The 21,312-nt window shown below is 41.1% G+C and overlaps 1 protein-coding gene across 1 annotated transcript in view; it reads left to right on the forward strand.

Annotated features, from left to right (window-relative positions):
* The window catches only part of LOC124595214 (actin cytoskeleton-regulatory complex protein PAN1-like), a 553,071-nt gene that overhangs the window by 494,227 nt on the left and 37,532 nt on the right, over nt 1-21,312 (forward strand). The window contains exons 2-4 of the mRNA XM_047133859.1: nt 10,542-10,921; nt 15,997-16,181; nt 20,215-20,484. Of these exons, the coding sequence (XP_046989815.1) occupies nt 10,542-10,921; nt 15,997-16,181; nt 20,215-20,484 (835 nt within the window). The remainder of the gene's footprint in view (nt 1-10,541; nt 10,922-15,996; nt 16,182-20,214; nt 20,485-21,312) is intronic.

Consider the following 21,312-nt stretch of genomic DNA (forward strand, 5'->3'; position numbering starts at 1 on the left):
TTGAAGGCACTTTTAAGAAGGGAGTAGAACGGATCTTACGGATTTGCTGAGTATCTTACTTACTGCATCATTCAGTGTTTCTGTAAATAACTGAAAATGAAGGGTAGGATTTAACCAAATGCTTGATGTGTAATGACTAGTATCCTTCGAATACGTTCCCATCGAGCCAGTTGCGTAACAGCCTTACCCTTGCTCGGGCAGAATTCGGCCAAGGGCACAAGTGATCCGGTGGAGACTTTGATTGATCGTTCATATTGATAACAGCTGGTGAATGCCTGCACTACTCAGTACTAGCATTGTATCGGGAGGGGAACGGGACCGAAGTTCCCGCCCGTCCATTCGAATTTAGGTCTTCTGTGGCACTCCAGAATTGCTCCAGGTAAATACTGAGATGAGATGCTTCGTTTAGTATGGCTAGGATAGGTTTCTTTTCACAATTACGTTCGTCGGAGCAAGTGACCTGCCTGCGACGATCTCAACGTTAGACCATCATAAATGTTTTTGGTTTTAATATTTATGCAAGGACCTAAAGATGGTTACGGTGGAAATTAGTGCTTCTCAGAGAGCAGTATGAAGTAGAGCTCTGTACGTTTAGTGCCAGCGAAGTTAAATTGTAAATTGTCTTCATGGGGTGAGAGAGCCTGCAGTAGCTTATTTAATTAGGAAACTAATCGAATGAAATAAATGTTAAAAAATGATTGATAAATTCTCTGTGCTTTAGCCTGTCGGTTGTGAGCTGTCGCTGCTAGAACACGAAGAGACTTCAGGAGGGACACTGTAAAAGAGAGAGAGAGAGAGAGAGAGAGAGAGAGAGAGAGAAACGACTGAAGATAAGTCACCACTGTACTTCATCCCTCACCGATAGCATTTCATAACAGAAATAACTACTGATATTTAAGTAAGGGAATTTTGACGAACGTATCCTTTCAGTCGGTATGGCAACTACATAACCAGCAACGAAATTTTCAGCAGAACTTAATCGTTTAAATTTGCAGTGCACTCCTATTCATGCTAGAAGAATGGGTTTCAAATCCCCGCCCGACCATTCTGCGTCAAAGTCTTCTTGTGTTCCTAGGTCAGTACAGGAAGACTGTAGGGTTACTTCAAAAATCCGTACATCTATAACGAATTGAGACAGTGTTCCGTCTGTGGTGACCGCACTGTAGATGGGATATAGACTGTAAATTTTTTCCAGATTGGTCAGTAAGGCGAAATTTGCCAAAGAGTCCTCTTACATTTGATTTGTACAACGACACACGCTCTGCCAGTCCCGATGTCAGACAACAGGACTGTGGTCTATTGGCAGTGACTGAGGACGCAGTCTACATGTGTAAGACACGGTACCGACAACCGCTTATGGAACGCTGTACACTACCTGATCGAATCTATATGGATCTATACAACCTTCGCCATTATGTCGCCTTGAACTCTGCTGGGAAATTTTCCCGCGAGGTGTCTGAATGCCTGTGGGGGAACGGCAGTCCACTTTTCCTCAAGAGCCGAAACCAGGGAGGAAGGTCGTGATATTGGACGCTTGAGTCTGGAGCGAAGTCGACGTACGCTCTAACTCATCCCAGAGGTGTTCCAATAGATCGGGATTCTGGGCAGGCAAAAAAAAAAAAAAGAAATTAAAAAAAAATTAAGGAATGATGTCGCAAACCACTATCCCACAGATGTTGCTTTATGATAGCGTGTATTCTCAAGCTGATACAGTTGTCATCTCCGAGCTTTTCCTGTTCTATTCGCAAAACGCAGTGCTATAAAGTGTGTTCATATCCTTCCACAATTAGCGTTTTCGTAATTGCAGTAAGGCAACTGCGAAAAGCACGCTCATATTGTATGACAACTAACGTGTTTGGCTTAAATCTTTTTTATTTTTCGACATAGTCTCCTTTTAGACTTACACACTTCGTCCAACGCTGTACTAATTTGTTGATCCCTTCCGAACAATAGGAATTGTCCAAGTCTGCAAAATAGCTAGCAATCACCTCCTCGTTTGAATAAAATCTTTGTCCCGCTAGTCATTTCTTCAAACTGGGGAACAAATTGTAGTCGGAGGGAGCCAAGTCTGGAGAATAGGGGGTGTGTGAAACGAGTTGGAATCCTATTTCCATTAATAATGCGACCACAACTGCTGAGGTGTGTGCTGGTGCATTGTCGTGATGGAAAAGGACTTTTCTGCGGTCCATTCGCCGGCGTTTTTCTTGCAGCTCTGTTTTCTAACTGTCCAATAACGATGACTAATATGCACCTGTAACAGTTTTACCCTTTTCCAGATAGTCGATGGGGATTACTCCTTGCGAATCCCAAAAGACAGTCGCCATAACCTTTCCGGCCGAAGGAATGGTTTAGCCTTTTTTGGTGCAAACTCTCCCTTGGTAACGCATCGTTTAGATTGCTGTTTGGTCTCTGGAGTATAGTAATGTATCCATGTTTCATCAATAGTAACGTTACGAAACGACGCTTAAAGCCCTGCGGATTCTTCCTGAACAGCTGCAATCCATCCTTGCAACACTTCACACGATTCCGTTTTTGGTCAAGCGTGAGAAATCACGGAACCCATCTTGCGGATAGCTTTCTCAGGTCCAAACGTTTATGCAAAATATTATGTACCCGTTCATTCGATGCCCACAGCACTAGCAATCTCACGCACCTTAACTCTTCTGTCATCCATCACCATATCATGGATTTCATCAATGATTTCTGGAGACGTAACCTCCACAGGGCGTCCAGAACGATCAGCATCACTCGTGCCCATATGGTCACTCCGAAATTTTTGAAACCACTCATAAACTGTTCTAATCGAAGGTGCAGAGTCACCGTAATGTTTATCAAGCTTCTCTGTAATCTCCTTAGGCGTTATGCCTTTCATAAAGTAATGTTTAATCACCACACGAAAGTCTTCTTCGTCCATTTTTTGACAATCGCTCGACTTCCTTGATCCACACAAATGCCAACAACAAAGAAATAGACCAATATGTCTGAAACTTGGTGTGCGTTCTTTCCAAAGATGCAATTAACTAAACATGACCTCTATACGCGCCGATGGTGCTATCTCTCGGACTTTGCAAGGACTTTTCAAACGTCCCCTCGTAACTCCACCTCTTCCCCGCTTAACTGTTGGCACAACACATGATGACAGGTAGTGTTCTCCAGGCTCCAGCCATTCGCCAAACCCAAATCCCACCATCGAATTGCCACAGAGTATAGTGTGAGCCATCACTCCAAATAACTCGTTTCCAACCATCCACCGCCCAGTGGCGTCGCTGTTTACGCCATCTCAGGCATCACTTAGCACTCACTACATAAATGTATGGCTTACGACGAGCTGCTCGACTACTGTATCCCACTCTTAACTCCGTGCGCACAGTCAGAGTGTTAGCTGCACTGCTGGTACCACTGTGGAACCCACGAGTGATTCCTTCGCTTATTTCAAGCGATTTTTTACAACCAACGTTAGCGGTGCTCCCCCAATAAAGGAAGTCTGTTTGGACTTGGTTTAGCAGTCGTTTGGGCTTCACAATCCCATCACCAGCAGTCGACTTCGGCAGCTTTAGAAGGGTTGAAACGTCCCTGATGCATTTGTTACTGAACTAACATCTAGTAATTAGTCGAAGTACGAACCCATGCATACTTTCGATGTATAGTGTATTTTTGTGTATGCGCATAAAACGTGAAACATTTCCCCTCTCATTTCCGCTGCATGTTTTATGCAGGATCTTTTAGGAAATGGCAATACTTCTCTGCAGCTAAGTCATAGCGAAGAAATAAAAGAATGAGGGATGAGAACGGAAAAAAATGTCTATGCGCAGGCGTGTACTTTGATACATTTTCACCTTGACTTTCCGTCCTGTTAAAATAAGTTATTAACAGACGTTTCGCCGTGAGCTATCAGTGACTGTAGCTTCTAGATTAGCTGTATTTTTAACTAGTAATACGCTATATTCGGTCTCAAGATTTTACTGTTCTGGATACGTGTAACACATTTCGGAGAAAAACACCTTTTCCCGAGGACTAGATTGGAGATTTGGGCGGTACATTTACTTCGTTTTAAGAAATGGTGTTAACTGGAAATACCGGGTGATCAAAAAGTCAGTATAAATTTGAAAACTGAATAAATCACGGAATAATGAAGATAGAGAAGTACAAATTGACAGACATGCTTGGAATGACATGGGGTTTTATTAGAACCAAAAAAAATACAAAAGTTCAAAAAATGTCCGACAAATGGCGCTTCATCTGATCAGAATAGCAATAATTAGCGTAACAAAGTAAGACAAAGCAAAGATGATGATCTTTACAGGAAATGCTCAATATGACCACCATCATTCCTCAACAGTAGCTGTAGTCGAGGAATAATGTTGTGAACAGCACTGTAAAGCATGTCCGGAGTTATGGTGAAGCATTGGCGTCGGATGTTGTCTTTCAGCATCCCTTGAGATGTCGATCGATCACGATACACTTGCGACTTCAGGTAACCCCAAAGCCAATAATCGCACGGACTTAGGTCTGGGGACCTGGGAGGCCAAGCATGACGAAAGTGGCTGCTGAGCACACGATCATCACCAAACGACGCGCAAGAGATCTTTCACGCGCCGTCTGTCGGACATTTTGTGAGCTTTGTTTTTTTTTGTTCTAATAAAACCCATGTCATTCCAAGCATGTGTGTCAATTTTTACCTCTCTATCTACATTATTCCGTGGTTTACTAAGTTTTCAAATTTATACTGTATTTTTGATCACCCGGTACATACAGCGCCCAAGAACGTCAATGTAGTACTTAGGAACGGAGTTAAAGGTCCAAAACATCTTGGAATTTACAGAAAAATAAAATATTGTGAGCGAATACGGCGTATTATTAATAAAAATATCCTTGTTTAAGAAACAATTGCGGCGCGGGTCTCAAAATATCTAGGAAAACTAAGGAACGATAGTCGCACGGGTATTTGGACCCCGCTTATTCAGAGTATGAGACCGGTATTGTAAACATAGGCCGGGCAGCGGCCCGCGCGGAGCTCGAGCGGGGTTCCGCTGCGACGCGAGCACGGCTCGTGGCCAGAGCGGGTCAAGGCCGGCCCCACGTGGCGCGCGCCTGACCGCTCACACGCCGCGAAAGTGGGTCGCGAGTCCGCAGCGTTCCCGACCTTGGCGAGCAGAGCTGCCGCAGACCCCTCCACTTTCACTGTGGGCCGCTCTGCCAGACCCGGGAGTCACTTCTCTAGTTTCTTGTATGTCTTGACTTAAAGAGTCGACTAAACAGAGTGAACTAATAGAAAGAGATAATGTGGGCAATTACCCGCCATTTTATCTGTTACCAGTGTGTCGTTTTTTTTAGAAAGGCAGTAGTGGCACATCTCAATACATACAGGGTGTTACAAAAAGGTACGGCCAAACTTTCGGGAAACATTCCTCACACACAAAGAAAGAAAAGATGTTATGTGGACATGTGTCCGGAAACACTTACTTTCCATGTTAGAGCTCATTTTATTGCTTCTCTTCAAATCACATTAATCATGGAACGGAAACACACAGCAACAGAACGTACCAGCGTGACTTTGAACACTTTGTTACAGGAAACGTTCAAAATGTCCTCCGTTAGGAAGGATACATGCATCCACCCTCCGTTGCATGGAATCCCTGATGCGCCGATGCAGCCCTGGAGAATGGCGTATTGTATCACAGCCGTCCACAATACGAGCACGAAGAGTCTCTACATTTGGTACCGGGGTTGCGTAGACAAGAGCTTTCAAATGCCCCCATAAATGAAAGTGAAGAGGCTTGAGGTCAGGAGAGCGTGGAGGCCATGGAATTGGTCCGCCTCTATCAATCGGTCACCGAATCTGTTGTTGAGAAGCGTACAACCACTTCGACTGAAATGTGCAGGAGCTCCATCGTGCATGAACCACATGTTGTGTCGTACTTGTAAAGACACATGTTCCAGCAGCACAGGTAGAGTATCCCGTATGAAACCATGATAACATGCTCCATTGAGTGTAGGTGGAATAACATACTGACGAAACTAAAATGAGTTCTAACATGGAAATTAAGCGTTTCCGGACACATGTCCACATAACATCTTTTCTTTATTTGTGTGTGAGGAATGTTTCCTGAAAGTTTGGCCGTACCTTTTTGTAACACCCTGTATAACTTGTTGTTAGACTCACAGTTTGGCTCCAGGAAACTGTTGGCCACAGAAAAAGCTTGAAGACTGTAGATACATTTATTTTAACGAAAGGATGCGATTTTGTGCAACATGCGGTCCTTTTGGATAAGTTGGAACATTGTGGGATTAGCGAAGAACCTCAGAAATATTTCCCTTCAAACTTGGAAAAAATGAAGCAGAAGTTAGCCATCCAGTGTCATCAGATTGGGAAGAGTACACTGAGAAAGCTCAAAGAAGGGCAGCACGTTTTGTATTATCGAGGAAAAGGGGTGAGAGTGTCACTGGCGTGATACAGGATTGGGGGTGGACATCATTAAAATAAAGGCATTTCTCTTTGTGACAGGATCTTCTCACAAAAATTCAGTCGCCAACTTTCTCCTCCTCAATATTTTGTTGATGCTGACCTACATAGGGAGAAACAATCATCATAATAAAATAGGGAAATCAGAGCTCGTAGGGAAAGATATAGGTGTTAGTTTTTTTCTGGGCACTGTCAGAGAGCGGAATAATAGAGAATTATTCTGAAGGTGGTTCCATGTTCTGTCTGCCAGGCACTTAAGCGTGATTTGCATAGTATCCATATAGGTGTAGATGTAGCTGTAGAGGTAGAATCTAATGGGGTCTTTTAAAGTGGGAATTCCACAGGGATTCGTTCTGGATTCACAAATTTTCTTCACTGCCTGACAAAAGAAGTGAAGCACCCAGATGTCAAAGTAATTTAGCACATGTTCACACCATCAGCATGTATGTGAACAATCAGAATTACAATGGTCCATGACAGGTAGAATACCTGCAAGAGGGCATTAGTATTGTTGATTTTTAGTGTTGTTATCCATTGTGGTAGGGTAAATAAGGAGGCATGGACTGTGTCAGAGGGTAAGTGATTACTGCGAAGGACACGGAGTTGCTGCATACTCACAGAAAGCAGCATTATCAGCGGTAGACAGTGTTCGAAAGGGGCCACATTCTGGGTCTCCATTTGGCCAGCAGGTCGAATCGTGCAGTGTGGCGATTTGTGGGGCATTCGGTTGCACCCGATGTTGGATTGCATGGGAACGAAAGAGCTGTGATACTGTTGCCAACATTGCAATCGACCACGCCAGACCGTAACAAGGGAGGTTCGCTGTACTGTGCGCTGAACAGATTGTAGTACTTTCACGTTTTCAATTGTTGTCTGAGAGCAAGTAACATATTCCCTACAACATTATTTATCGTCCTGCACCATTGATCGGAGACTAACAGTAGCCAGGAGACGGAATTACCATATCGTGCACAGGCAGCCATTAACACCACACCACAATACAGATGGCTGTGTTTAGACTGGTGCTATGATTAGGAAGCATGGGCTGGTGATGAATGGCATCACATTTTGGCACTATTCCATATGACTGTCTTCAGAGAGGGTGGTGGTGACCTCAGGAGAGGTACGACTCTTCCCCAACGTCTTTCCTTGGTGAGGAGCAGTGGTGTTAACTCCTGGCGTTATGTTGGGGGGGAGGGGGGGGAGGGGTGTGTGGCATCAGGTATGACTGCAGGTCACGGCTGGTAGTAATTGTGGAAAGCGGAATGTCAGTACCTTACTGATAACCTGTGTTCTCATGTATCGTGGCGCATTTTTTAACAGTGCATTGCTCATGTACTCATGGCATGTGCCTCTGTGAACAAACATTGTGTTGTTGTGGTGCTTCTGTGGCCAGCAGTACACCAGATCTGTCCCCAATAGTGCAAGTGTAGGTCTAGCTCGACTTGGACATCAATTCCGTCTCGATGCCAATATCCAAGATATCAAAGGTGAATTACAAGAGAGCATGCAATGACTTGGACACAGGTCCCAACCAGATCAGTGTATGAATACAGGCCAAAGGAGGAACAACATTGTACTGCCAAGTTCTTTGTCAGTTTGACTCGATTTTGTAAACACTGCAATAACATTGCAAACCTTCTCAACCTGTGGAGTTACATTTTGTTTCCTCCTCTGTTTGTGGATGCTTCACTTCTTATTGTCAGGCAGTGGTTATCAGTGATCTGTCACTAAACATGAATGATGATTTAAAAAATTCTTCTTGCAGATGAAACTAACAGTATTGTGAAAAATGTGGAATGCAATTTAAATGCACATGACATTTGACTTATTGTGGGGTAAATAAACTTGACTTTTGGAAAAAATGAGAGTAGCTATTTCTTTATAAACTATTGACATAACATATTTTAATTAACATTTAATGTTTCTACGTCTTATTCATGCAACGAAACTAACGGGAAGAATGAACTTGCATCTTCATTGTCATTTCTTCACATCTCTGGGCAATTTGGAAACTGCAGCCTGCATCTCTTTCATCATATTCATTTGCGATGTATATTTCGTGTTGACTGCGGCCTATACTTAACAACAATAAGATGTTGAAAAGGTATCGAAACTTGTAGAACCTTGTTACCTAATTGTGGATTCTCCTGCATCACCAAGCTCCGTACCTCAAACAGTGATGAGGAAATGAACTTAGATTTCAGTGTGGAGTCTGACGAAATATCAGTGAACTTCTCAAGTTCTTCAGTGGTAAATACTGATGGATGTTGTGTACGGAAAGGATCTTTAGTGCAGTCGTATTGATCGCTGCTTCTGGAAATTCAGAAGATAATCAGAGTTCAGTTAGATCCACAAACACAGACTTCAGTTATTTGCTCGATTGAAATATATTTTCTTCTAAACCAATTTGAAGAGCGAGAGAAATGTAATGTATGTGTTAACCATCCAAAATTTTTCTGCCATAGTACTAGACTGCAATCTACCTCACTGTCATAGCAACAACAGTTACGTACCAAAATGCTAGATATCACTCTTGATACACACATTGCTCCTTTATTCAGACAACAAATAGCTATTATTTTTATGAAACAACCACAGTGTGCCTAGTGTAAGGCTGTGATACTCCTGGGAACCACAGTGCACGGTTTGGAAACCCCTACCCTACGGAATTGTATTCTGGGACAACTCTGTGCACTTACAAAGTATATTCTTACGCTAGGAAATGACAGTCAGGTAGATATGCCATGCCGGTTCGTGAACTTGATGTAGGTGATTGTTGAGGTGTCTCGGACTTCTAACCCTGCCATTCCTGTACGTATACTCTATCATAGGATTTGTTGTTGACAATATTGACTTATTCAGAAGAAACTACAACAGTCATTCAGCGAGCAGTTGATAGAAAAACAATTTACACTTGGATTACACTTCCTTAAGCATTGTATGGGAAGATGTGTTCTATTCAGAAGGTTAAATTTTCGATAGGCTTCCAGAATAACTGCAAAAAAAGTGGTAAACCCCAAGCCTTCAAATCTAAGTTGAAATGTTTCCTTGTGGCTCACTCCTACTCTGTACAGGAGCTCCTCATGGTTGTTGAGAATTTTTTTTCTGTAATGTGTTATTTTTTTGTATACTTCCTGTGTATTTTTGGTATTTTATTGATTCTTCAATTTATTTTGTTTATATATTTTATAACTGACATTCTGTAAACTATGTGCTAACTCATTGAATGAAGTAGTACCTCTGGCTCATGATTTCACAGAACCTGGAAAGCAAATAAGTGGAAATACAGATAATGATACATGGAAAAATAAATAAATCACTGTTGCACTCATCTAACAAGTAGGGTGTAGTCTGTTTTAATCATGCTTTAAAATGAACTCTACATCTCAAAAAACAGTCTGATAAAAGGAGGATACTCCATAGTCTCTTATGGAGTGAAAGTTTGGCAAAGAACACATTGTAGACCTTCATTAACAGCAGCTGGTGCTGGAGAGTACTTCCGACGTGGAAATATTGCTCACAAGAGTGGAATAGTAAACCTGGATGCTCACCTGAAGGCATACCTTGTGTGAGTCACCAGACAAATATTAAGAATTGCAAGTGACACTGTTGATGGTGATTAAATCAACTGACAGCTCAATTTTGGTGCTATTAGTGTGGTGTTCCCTATCTGCTGACAAACTGGGTTTCACTTTGTCGTTTCATTTCACTCCCATACCCAAAGTAATATTACACATCACACATACTCGTTAGATAATCACACAATACAGATAAAACATGCTGCAGGCGTAAAGACATTGATTGGATACTGATATGAGAGGGGCTGTTTTTAAATACCAGCTGATTGTTCAGCTTTCAGTTTTTCATAAGTTCTTTATAAAAATAATATCCATAGTTATCATTCAATGATGTCAGACTCATTGCTCTGAATTACTTTCAAGAAGAGATGCTGAATTTAGAAAAAGTGATGGCCTTTCTCTTCTGTTCCAACTCTCCCCTCTCTCTCACTTCGTGCTTGTTAGTGCAGTTTGCAGCAATGAAACAAATATAACAAGAAGTTGTTTTTTTGTTGCAGCCTCAACAAGATGCACGTCATGGATGAGGAGTGCAAGCTGGAGACAGCTGCAGGAGCAGTCATCTCGGAGAATGCAGCAGCCTCAGCTGCATCTGATGAAGCTATTGACCTCGTAATTGGAGCAGACAAAAAGGCTTCGATTGTCAATAGCGCTGTTGCCTCTCCTACTGCAAGGATAACTATTGACACCAAGACTGCTAAAAACAGCAACAGTGTGCCCACCATTGCCAGAAACACCACAGCTCTTACCAACTCTATCACGAACGCCACTACCACCAGCACCAGCACTGCCACCGCTGCTGCCGCGACCACTGCCAGCAGTGGCATCGCTGCCTCCATCTCGGCCGCCATCAATAACTGCAGCAGCAACAGCAGTTCAGGTAAGGGGCAGTAACTTATTCTTTTTTCCGAGTCATGTAACAAGTTCATTAGTATTATGTTTTTGCCACTTTGCCTTTACAGCAATAACATTTTGTAGTATGACACAAAATTTGATGCATTATAATTGTCATTTATTTCCAGTTTACTCATCCATAACTCTCCCTTCCTCCTCTTCACTTTTTCAGCCCCCTTTCACTTAAATTAGCCCTTCTGCGCAGTCAGTCAGATGACAGTGTAGTTAGAGTAGTGGGCTGGGGATTTCGGGCAGTGGGTTGCCAATTTTCAAATGGTCATACAGATTCACGCTTTTTGAAGATTTCTCGTAGTGGATGCCAGGATGATTCCTTTGAAAAATGCATGACTAATTCTCTTACCAGCTTGATTTTTACTCCACATCTAAAGACATTGTTAGTGACAGGATGTTAAATCCCTAATCTTCATTCCCATTATCCACTCTAAAATAAGTTAGTAGTTGCCACTGCCCAGAAGACCACAAACATTGTTTCTAACATTTATTTTATGATCAACACAATGGAGACATTTCAACAAATAAGATAAAAATCCAGTGATGGCTACAGCTTTACCTGACAGAATAGTTGGAAACTGTGCTGTAGAAAATTATAGCAGTTTTTTTATTCTGTACCCGATTGTAGATGCTTGCCTTTGGTCCATAGCTGTATAATCCATATAACACATTTTGTAAGATAAGAAGCTCCATCCAACAGATACAGTTTGTCTTTCAACTTCAGTCTCAGACCAATTTCGGAAATTTGTATTGTTGTTATGAAAGCATGTGTGATTCGTCAGAATGACTTCACATCACCTATAAGAGCCAACACAAAACCCACTCGATGCTATGATTGAAATGATCACTGACCACAGGATGGAGTGGGTTTTGTCAAGAATCTATAGCAGTTGTACTTACATGTATCATTAAGTTGTACTACTTGCTCATACAGCATCAATAATGGAAATATGAATTTCCAAAACTACTGTGCAAATGATATTCAAGGAAAATTTGTAGCCATTTGGTGATTATGCTGTGCCCTATAAAATAAATTATTTCACATACATTTCTTTTTAGGTTTTAGGATTCGTATTGTTCTATTCTAAATAAATCTCTTTAACTTTTTAGCATTTTCTCCATAAGTTTTAATGAACACAGCATTTACACATAACATACTGTAGTCATCACTAATATATTCTCCTTCACTATGTGCAACAGTCTGCCAATGTTGGGATAACTTTTTGTTCCCGCGACATTAGAAATCGGACATCGCACCGTGTTAGAAGCGTAATATCATGTGGAAGTTCATTGAAGGGTATTGGTTAGAGAGTGGAAGAGGTGAAAATCTGAGTGCTCAATATCAGGTCAATAAGGTGGATGTCCCAAATGACTTTCCAATCAAACTTATGTATAGTGTTTCTTGTCAATGTAGCAGAATGTGGGCAGGTGTTACTGTAGCGTAGATCCACTTCGTGCAGTCTTCATGGTCATTGTCCTTGGATTGCATCTCCGAGATGTCACAGATTTTGACAATAAATGTCAGTAGTGGTGGTTACATCTTGGGGGAAACAGTCTGTAGTACAACAAACCATCGCTGTTCCACAGTGATGTGGATTGTTGTTGTTGTTGTTGTTGTTGTTGTAGTCTTCAGTCCTGAGACTGGTTTGATGCAGCTCTCCATGCTACTCTATCCTGTGCAAGCTTCTTCATCTCCCAGTACCTACTGCAACCTACATCCTTCTGAATCTGCTTAGTGTATTCATCTCTTGGTCTCCCTCTACGATTTTTACCCTCCACGCTGCCCTCCAATACTAAATTGGTGATCCCTTGATGCCTCAGAACATGTCCTACCAACCGATCCCTTCTTCTGGTCAAGTTGTGCCACAAACTTCTCTTCTTTCCAATCCTATTCAATACTTCCTCATTAGTTATGTGATCTACCCATCTAATCTTCAGCATTCTTCTGTAGCACCACATTTCGAAAGCTTCTATTCTCTTCTTGTCCAAACTATTTATCGTCCATGTTTCACTTCCATACATGGCTACACTCTATACAAATACTTTCAGGAAGACTTCCTGACACTTAAATCTATACTCGATGTTAACAAATTTCTCTTCTTCAGAAACGCTTTCCTTGCCATTGCCAGTCTACATTTTATATCCTCTCTACATTTTATATCCTCTCTACTTTGACCATCATCAGTTATTTTGCTCCCCAAATAGCAAAACTCCTTTACTACTTTAAGTGTCTCATTTCCTATTCTAATTCCCTCAGCATCACCCGACTTAATTCGACTACATTCCATTATCCTCGTTTTGTTTTTGTTGATGTTCATCTTATATCCTCCTTTCAAGACACTGTCCAAGCCATTCAACTGCTCTTCCAAGTCCTTTGCTGTCTCTGACAAAATTACAATGTCATCGGCGAACCTCAAAGTTTTAATTTCTTCTCAATGGATTTTAATACCTACTCCGAATTTTCTTTTGTTTCCTTTACTGCTTGCTCAATATACAGATTGAACAACATCGGGGAGAGGCTACAACCCTGTCTTACTCCCTTCCCAACCATTGCTTCCCTTTCATGTCCCTCAACTCTTACAACTGCCATCTGGTTTCTGTACAAATTGTAAATAGCCTTTCGCTCCCTGTATTTTACCCCTGCCAGCTTCAGAATTTGAAAGAGAGTATTCCAGCTAACATTGTCAAAAGCTTTCTCTAAGTCTACAAATGCTAGAAACGTAGGTTTGCCTTTTCTTAATATTTCTTCTAAGATAAGTCGTAAGGTTATTATTGCCTCACATGTTCCAACATTTCTACGGAATCCAAACTGATCTTCCCCGTGGTCCGCTTCTACCAGTTTTTCCATTCGTCTGTAAAGAATTCGCGTTAGTATTTTGCAACTGTGACTTATTAAACTGATAGTTAGGTAATTTTCACATCTGTCAACACCTGCCTTCTTTGGGATTGGAATTATTATATTCTTCTTGAAGTCTGAGGGTATTTCGCCTGTTTCATACATCTTGCTCACCAGATGGTGGAGTTTTGTCAGGACTGGCTCTCCCAGGGCCATCAGTAGTTCCAATGGAATGTTGTCTACTCCGGGGGCCTTGTTTTGACTCTGGTCTTTCAGTGCTCTGTCAAACTCTTCATGCAGTATCTTATCTCCCATTTCGTCTTCATCTACATCCTCTTCCATTTCCATAATATTGTCCTCAAGTACATCACCCTTGTATAAATCCTCTATATACTCCTTCCACCTTTCTGCTTGCCCTTCTTTGCTTAGAACTGGGTTTCCATCTGAGCTCTTGGTATTCATACAAGTGGTTCTCTTATCTCCAAAGGTCTCTTTAATTTTCCTGTAGGCAGTATCTATCTTACCCCTAGTGAGATAAGCCTCTACATCCTTACATTTGTCCTCTAGCCATGTTGTGGATTAATGCATTTAAATGACCTTCATCAAACCTTGAAGGTCTCTCTCAATGTGGACAGTCACTAATATCAAAATAACCCTTCTTAAAAGAAGAAAACCATTTTCTTGCCATGCTTTGTTAAATGGCATAATACCCATACATAGTGCAAATATTCCTGGCTGCCTCTGCTGCTGTCACCCCTGTATTGAAGTCAAATAAAGAATATGTTGGAAATGTTCAGATTTCTCCACTTGTCACTCCATTTTCTAGCATCCACAACTCCACACACTATCTCCAAATGACTAAATGACAATATGTAAAATCAAATATCAACAGTGAATTACAAATAAACAATGACAGTCGTTAAATAGACCCGTAACACCCAGACTATCAACTTGCAAAACAGAAACACTACAAACTTATACACTGACATTATATTTTGTGACACTTGCTGTATTTTGACTCTCACATTATATTTGTATTTTCTTAGTTCTGAGGGTGAAGATATGACTTCCCTGCAGTTGCTTAGTACATCACCCACTAGCAATTTTGTGTGTTCCTAGTATGTGTCCTTTCATTGAAGAACTTGACCAAGATGTTCTCTCCTCCCATAAAACTTCATCTTTTAGTTCTCCTTTAAGGAATATTTTATTGATTGATTGATTTATTTATTAATCCAGGAAACAATTTTCATTGTGTAGGATTTATGATTTCAAACATAGACAAATTAACAGCTTAAAATTAATTTCATATGCAGTAATTGACAATTAGTTTTCTTTTGATTTATAATGACATGTTCTTAGTTTTACATAATTATTATTTCTATATACGTTATAAAACAGAACTTCTTAAATTCAGTAATCCTTTTTAATTCAGGGACTTCATACTGAAGAAAAAAAAAAAACCTTTTATTTTGTATGGTAATGGTAGTGCACATAACATGCTGTGCCCTCACTCCCCCCCCTCCCCCCACTCACTCAGAGTTTCAGAGTTTGTGCTGTTGGTCAAATTGCTTCTTCTTTATTGAAGAAATATCAGTGAAGTTTGACAGTAGTCTGATAGTACAGTAGATTTTTTTTCATCAAATCTTGTGCTAAATAAGAGACCACTATGAGCATTTTAGGTGGAAATAGGAGGTATGCATCCTTTTACTGCTTCAATGATTAGACATTGCCCAGGCAGTAGTAGAATATTTCATTGTTGTCACCAGTACCAGGAGACAGGATTCATCATTTTGTCATCATAGAACAATTAGTAAGAGGGAAATTTGCGGTTTCTGTCCATAAATTAAAAAAACATCCCACTACCTCTTCTTCCTCTTCTTGGTTTTGTGACAAGGTTTGGAATTCTGCATGTCGTGACTCGACACCTTATCGTTACTCATTAAATCATATTGTAATAGCTCATGGGCATTGTTCAGGAGACTGACTTAATATTGGAGACAGAACAATTTTCCCCTCTAGGGGGTATTAACCCTTCCCTTCAGATTTTGTAAGGACTGATCTTGCTTCAGTAGTTATGTGTGTCATTAGCCTCCCTGGTTGTAAGAGAAAGATCTTAAAGTAAATGATTATTTGTAATCTTTCTTGGTTCTAGAAACCCAAGATCAGTTTGTTTATATTTTCTACAAAATGTCATAATTATTTCTTTGTTTCAGAAAACACTGCAAAACCTGTGGAATTAAAGCAAGAACTTAAGGAGGAACTAGATGATGAAAATGCAGGCATGGAGAAAATTGTTGAGACAGTATCCGTCAAGCAGCCTGAAAGTCCAGCAGCATCTCGCAAGAGACCTAGTAGTGATAGTGACAGCAGCGACCGTAAGAAACCTCGGATACCAGAGGTGAGTCGTTGCACTGGTATTCAGCTATTAATGCAGGGCTACTCTAAATGGTTCATTTATTGTCAGAGTTATATCTTTCCCAAAGTTTTAAAAGTACAAATATGATTTCTGCAAGAATAGAACTGCAAACTTGTGAATTTTGCACTGTGGCCACCAGTCAATGTTAAGAGTGTAGTGCCTTGACAAAATGACGACAAAGCTATATGGTCTGTTTTCTTATGTGAGAAAACTGTGACGGGTTCCGCTTACTTTGATAGGTTGCAGTTGTGGTTGTTTCCACAACTGACTGCTAATTCCAAAAATTACATCTTCCAACAAGAAGGGGCACTACCACATAGGTGCACTGATGCTCATTGCTACCTAAATGATCTTCTTTTGCACGACTGGTTTGGGTATAATGGTGAAGATGATGTGAAACTGTTCACTTGGCCCCTCAGGTCACCTTACCTAAAGCTTTGTCACTTCCTCCCTTAGCAGTACATTATAGATGGTTGTTACACAACCCCACTGCCAAGATTATTGGAACAGCTAAGAGTATGCATCAGTGCTGCTGTGAGGACCATTAACAGGATGCTGCTACGTAAGGTATGGAATGAACTTGACTACTGTTTGGATCTGTGTTGGTGGCCAGAGAGAGGCTTGTAGAAGCTTTGCTAAGGCTGATTGCAGACTTGATGAGTTTACAGTGCCATTTGTGGATCAGTCATATTTACGAATGTAATATTTGGGAAAATGTATGAATCGTTTATAGCAGCCCTGCACAACCCTTGAGAAATACTGTTACAATGTTAATTTGAGCTACTTAGGCTGTTAGATATGAGAGACCAGTTGTCTTGAGTGTCCATTAAGATTTGTAACAGTCATTAAACGAAAGTTAAAATTGTTAACAGTAGGTGGTAGTAGCTACAAGATAAAGAAAAAACAATTAAAAAAAACACATAAAAAAAACACATAAAAAAAGGTTTGCATCACCTCTATTCTGAGTGTTCCGGAACCTGTACAGAAAATTGGAATAGAGATCAACACAAACATTATTTCTGCCCTTTTTATTGCTCATGAAAAGCACACATTGCACATTGTACCACCATACAGTGAGACCTTCAGAGTGGTGGTCCAGATTGCTGTACACACTGGTAACTCTAATACCCAGTGGCATGTACTCTTCTATTGATGCATGCCTGTATTATTCTTGGCATACTATCCACAAGTTCATCAAGGCACTGTTGGTCCAGATTGTCCCACTCCTCAATGGCGATTCGGCGTAGATCCCTCAGATTGGCTGGTGGGTCACGTCGTCCATAAACAGCCCTTTTCAATCTATCCCAGGCATGTTTGATAGGGTTCATATCTGGAGAACATGCTGGCCACTCTAGTTGAGCTATTTTGTTATCCTGAAGGAAGTCATTCATAAGATGTGCGCGAATTGTCATCCACGAAGACGAATGCCTCGCCAATATGCTGTGATGTGGTTGCACTATCAGTGGGAGGATGACATTCACGTATCGTACAGCTGTTACGGCGCCCTCCATGATCACCAGCGGCGTATGTCCGCCCCACATAAAGCCACCCCTAAACAGCAGGGAACTTCCACTTTGGCTGGCTGCTGTGGCCGAGCGGTTCTAGGCGCTTCAGTCCAGAACTGCGCTGCTGCTGCGGTCGCAGGTTCGAATCCTGCCTCAGGCATGGATGTGTGTGTTCTGTCCTTAGGTTAGTTAGGTGTTGGTAGTTCTAAGTCTAGGTGACTGGTGACCTCAGATGTTAAGTCCCATAGTGCTTAGAGCCATTTGAACCTCCACCTTGCTGCGCTTAATGGACAGTGTGTCTAAGGCATTCAGCCTGACCAGGTTGCCTCCAAACACATCTCCGGCGATTGTCTGGTTGAAGGCATATGTGACACTCATCGGTGAAGAGAACATGATGCCAATCCTGGGCAGTCCATACGGCATGTTGTTGGGCCCATCTGTACTGTGCTGCATGGTGTTGTTGTTGCAAAGACGGACCTTGCCGTGGATGTCAGGAGTGAAATTGTTCATCAAGCAGCCTATTGCACCCGGTTTGAGTCATAACGTGATGTCTTGTGACTGCACGAAAAGCATTATTGAACATGTGGCGTTGCTGTCAGAGTTCCTCTGAGCCATAACCCGTAGGTAGCAGTCATCCATTGCAGTAGTAGCCCTTCAGCAGCTTCGAGGCATGTCATCGACAGTTCCTATCTCTCTGTATCTCCTCCATGTCCAAACAACACTGCTTTGGTTCACCCTGAGACACCTGGACACTTCCCACGTTGAGAGCTCTTCCTGGCACAAAGTAACAATGCGGATGCGATCGAACTGCGGTATTGACTGACTAGGTATAGTTGAACTACATACAATACGAGCCATGTACCTCCTTCCTGGTAGAATGACTGGAAATGATTGGCTGTCGGACCCCCTCCATCTAATAGACGCTGCTCATGCATGGTTGTTTACATCTTTCGGCGAGTTTAGTGGCATCTCTGAACAGTCAAAGGGACAAAGTCTGTGATACAATATCCACAGTCAACGTCTATCATCCTGATGCAAACCTTTTTTTGGTGTGTGTGTATTTCAACTCTCTACCAAATGTGTATTACATTTATTTAATGGCAAGGAATTTAGAAAAATTTATTCATATTACCAGATGTGCAGGTGATTAAACTGCCTCTACCATTGTTGCTTTATACAACCCGCAATGTTACATTTCGCCTTCAAAACCACGTTCGAGATTCTCGTATTCTCTCGCTTACCCTGTGCAGACTATTAGTCCTACAGAAAAAATGAACAGACCTTCTGGAAATTGAATGTAGTTAAAGCTTGTACTGGAATACATTTTTGCAGGAGGTCATTGTTCTAGAGTTATTCAAGAAACACGTACAAAGGTGACCTTGAAACACACTTATTCCTTGCATCAGGCTTTCTAGCATGATGATTGTGGCACTCTCCCCTACCACTGTACGAAAATTGTTCGGTAAATTTTCATAGACGTCAGTTTTACAGTTTGTATGTGGTTGACTAAGCTAGTGGCGCAATAAGGCTAGTCAGTGAAGACCAGAAAAGGTTGAATGAGGGAAATAATTTATGCAGTCACAAAATTTTTTACAGTGGTAGGAGGGAGTACCAAGAGCAACATTCTAGAAATTTCGACTGGTCAGTGCCAAGTGTGAGTGTGGGGCATGTGTTTGATGGTCACTTTTGTAAGTTTTTCTTTAATAACTCAAAAACTACAGCCTCTACCAAAAACGTAACCCAATACAAAATTTAACTATACTAAATTTCCTACAAAAAGTTTCTGTTCATTTTTTCTGTAGGACTAAAGTTTGCATGGTGTGTGCAAGAGAATATGAAAATCTCATGCATTGTGTTTGAAGGCATATATAACATTGCAGGTTGTATAAAGCAACAGTGGTAGTGGCAGCTGATTTATTGTGAATATTGAAAACTTGAGCTAAAATTAAGTTGTCTATCCTTTTTTATCCACTGCATTGTTTTTTTCTGCTACTATTTGGTGGTGGTGGTGATAATTGGAAACTGTGAAATATAGCTTTTTCTCTTATATTTTCTCATATTGTTGATGTGTCTTTCACATGGAAAATGCAGTGTATGATTCTTCTATGCATCTTTTATTTTTTAAGAAATTATGAAAAGGATGGACTGCTACTCACTGTAAAGACGAAACACTGCACTGCATGCAGGCGCAATGAAAAGATTGTTGCATACGAGCTGTTGGTGAAAGCCTTCTTCAGAAACGAATACACATACACACATTCGCACAAGCAGGCACACTTCACCCACACATGAACGCTAGTGTGTGTGTGTGTGTGTGTGTGTGTGTGTGTGTGTGTGTGTGTTTTTCTTTCCTGAAAAATGCTTCGACTGAAAGCTCATACACAAGTTTTTTTTTTTCTTTTTTTTTTCTGTTTGCAGCTCAATGTGTCATCTTTAAAGTGAGTAGCAACTTAGCCTTTCCATAATATTGTTGATATTCCAACAAGCACTATTGTTCTTTTATTATTTAGGTTGAGGTGGAGGAGCTTGAAGAGGAGGAAGAGTGGGAACGAGAACGGTCATTAAGAGAGGCTGTGAGTGCAGTTGCTGGGGGCAGTGGTGGTGGAGGCCATGGTGGCAGCAATGAGGACATAGAACTGCGACAGCTTGCAGAGCGGTTGAGACGTGAGATTGGTGCTCTGGCGGCATTGGCACGTGCCAAGGAACATGAGTGGAACAGCATTTTACGTTTGAAAAAACTTAAAGAGGAATCACTTGTGAGGCTACAGCGCCGTAGGCAGGTAATGTTGTCACATTTTGTGGATGTGTGGTTTTCTTTCGCTGATTAATATTTTTATCTATATGTTGGGATTAATTTTTCTCTGTATGTTGACAACAGTTCTGAAATACCAGTGAAGTGATTACAGACTGTTGACAAATATCCTTTGGTGGGTGAGTTGTTAGAGATCAAAGTATTGGCACTATTTGGCTACTACCCTAAATGAGCAACATGATGCAGTTACCTTGGTGTACTAGTCTGTCTAAAATGAGAAAGTATTCCGGGTCAATGTAACCATGGTTTGAAGTGAACTCAGTTCAATTCAACAGGGTATTAGTTTTTCTCATGTTTTGGATATCATTTCAATCTCATTCCTCCTTATATTCCCATCTGTTAATTGTCACCTGTATTATTAAGGGACATTGTGATAGAACTGCATTTACCAGTTGCAGAGCACACTACCTTTGATACACCTGTTCTGCTTTGAAAGGCTGTTTTAAGAATGAATGTGTAATATGATGACATCAGTGAATGTTGTTTTCTTTATTTGTAGAGACACGTGTGAAACTTGTTTTTCTATCTCTCAGTTCTTCATTTATTGAGTATTTTATTGAATTTTGCTGAATGACAACAGAAAAAGATAATTTTGTTACTGATCAATAGGACTGACAAGAATCACAGTCTTGAGAAACAAATTTCTGTCATTCTGTAGAGGTCCTTCAGGAGATTGTGGACATGCAGTACTTGAAAGTTACTGTGATAATTTTGGCCATTAATTATTTCTATGGTTCCTGCCCACATTGCCAAAAAGTTACTCAAATTTACCAGCTTCTTATATGACGGTGTGAGA

This window comes from Schistocerca americana, chromosome 1 (genome assembly GCF_021461395.2).
Source record: "Schistocerca americana isolate TAMUIC-IGC-003095 chromosome 1, iqSchAmer2.1, whole genome shotgun sequence".
Taxonomy (NCBI): Eukaryota; Metazoa; Arthropoda; class Insecta; order Orthoptera; family Acrididae; genus Schistocerca; species Schistocerca americana.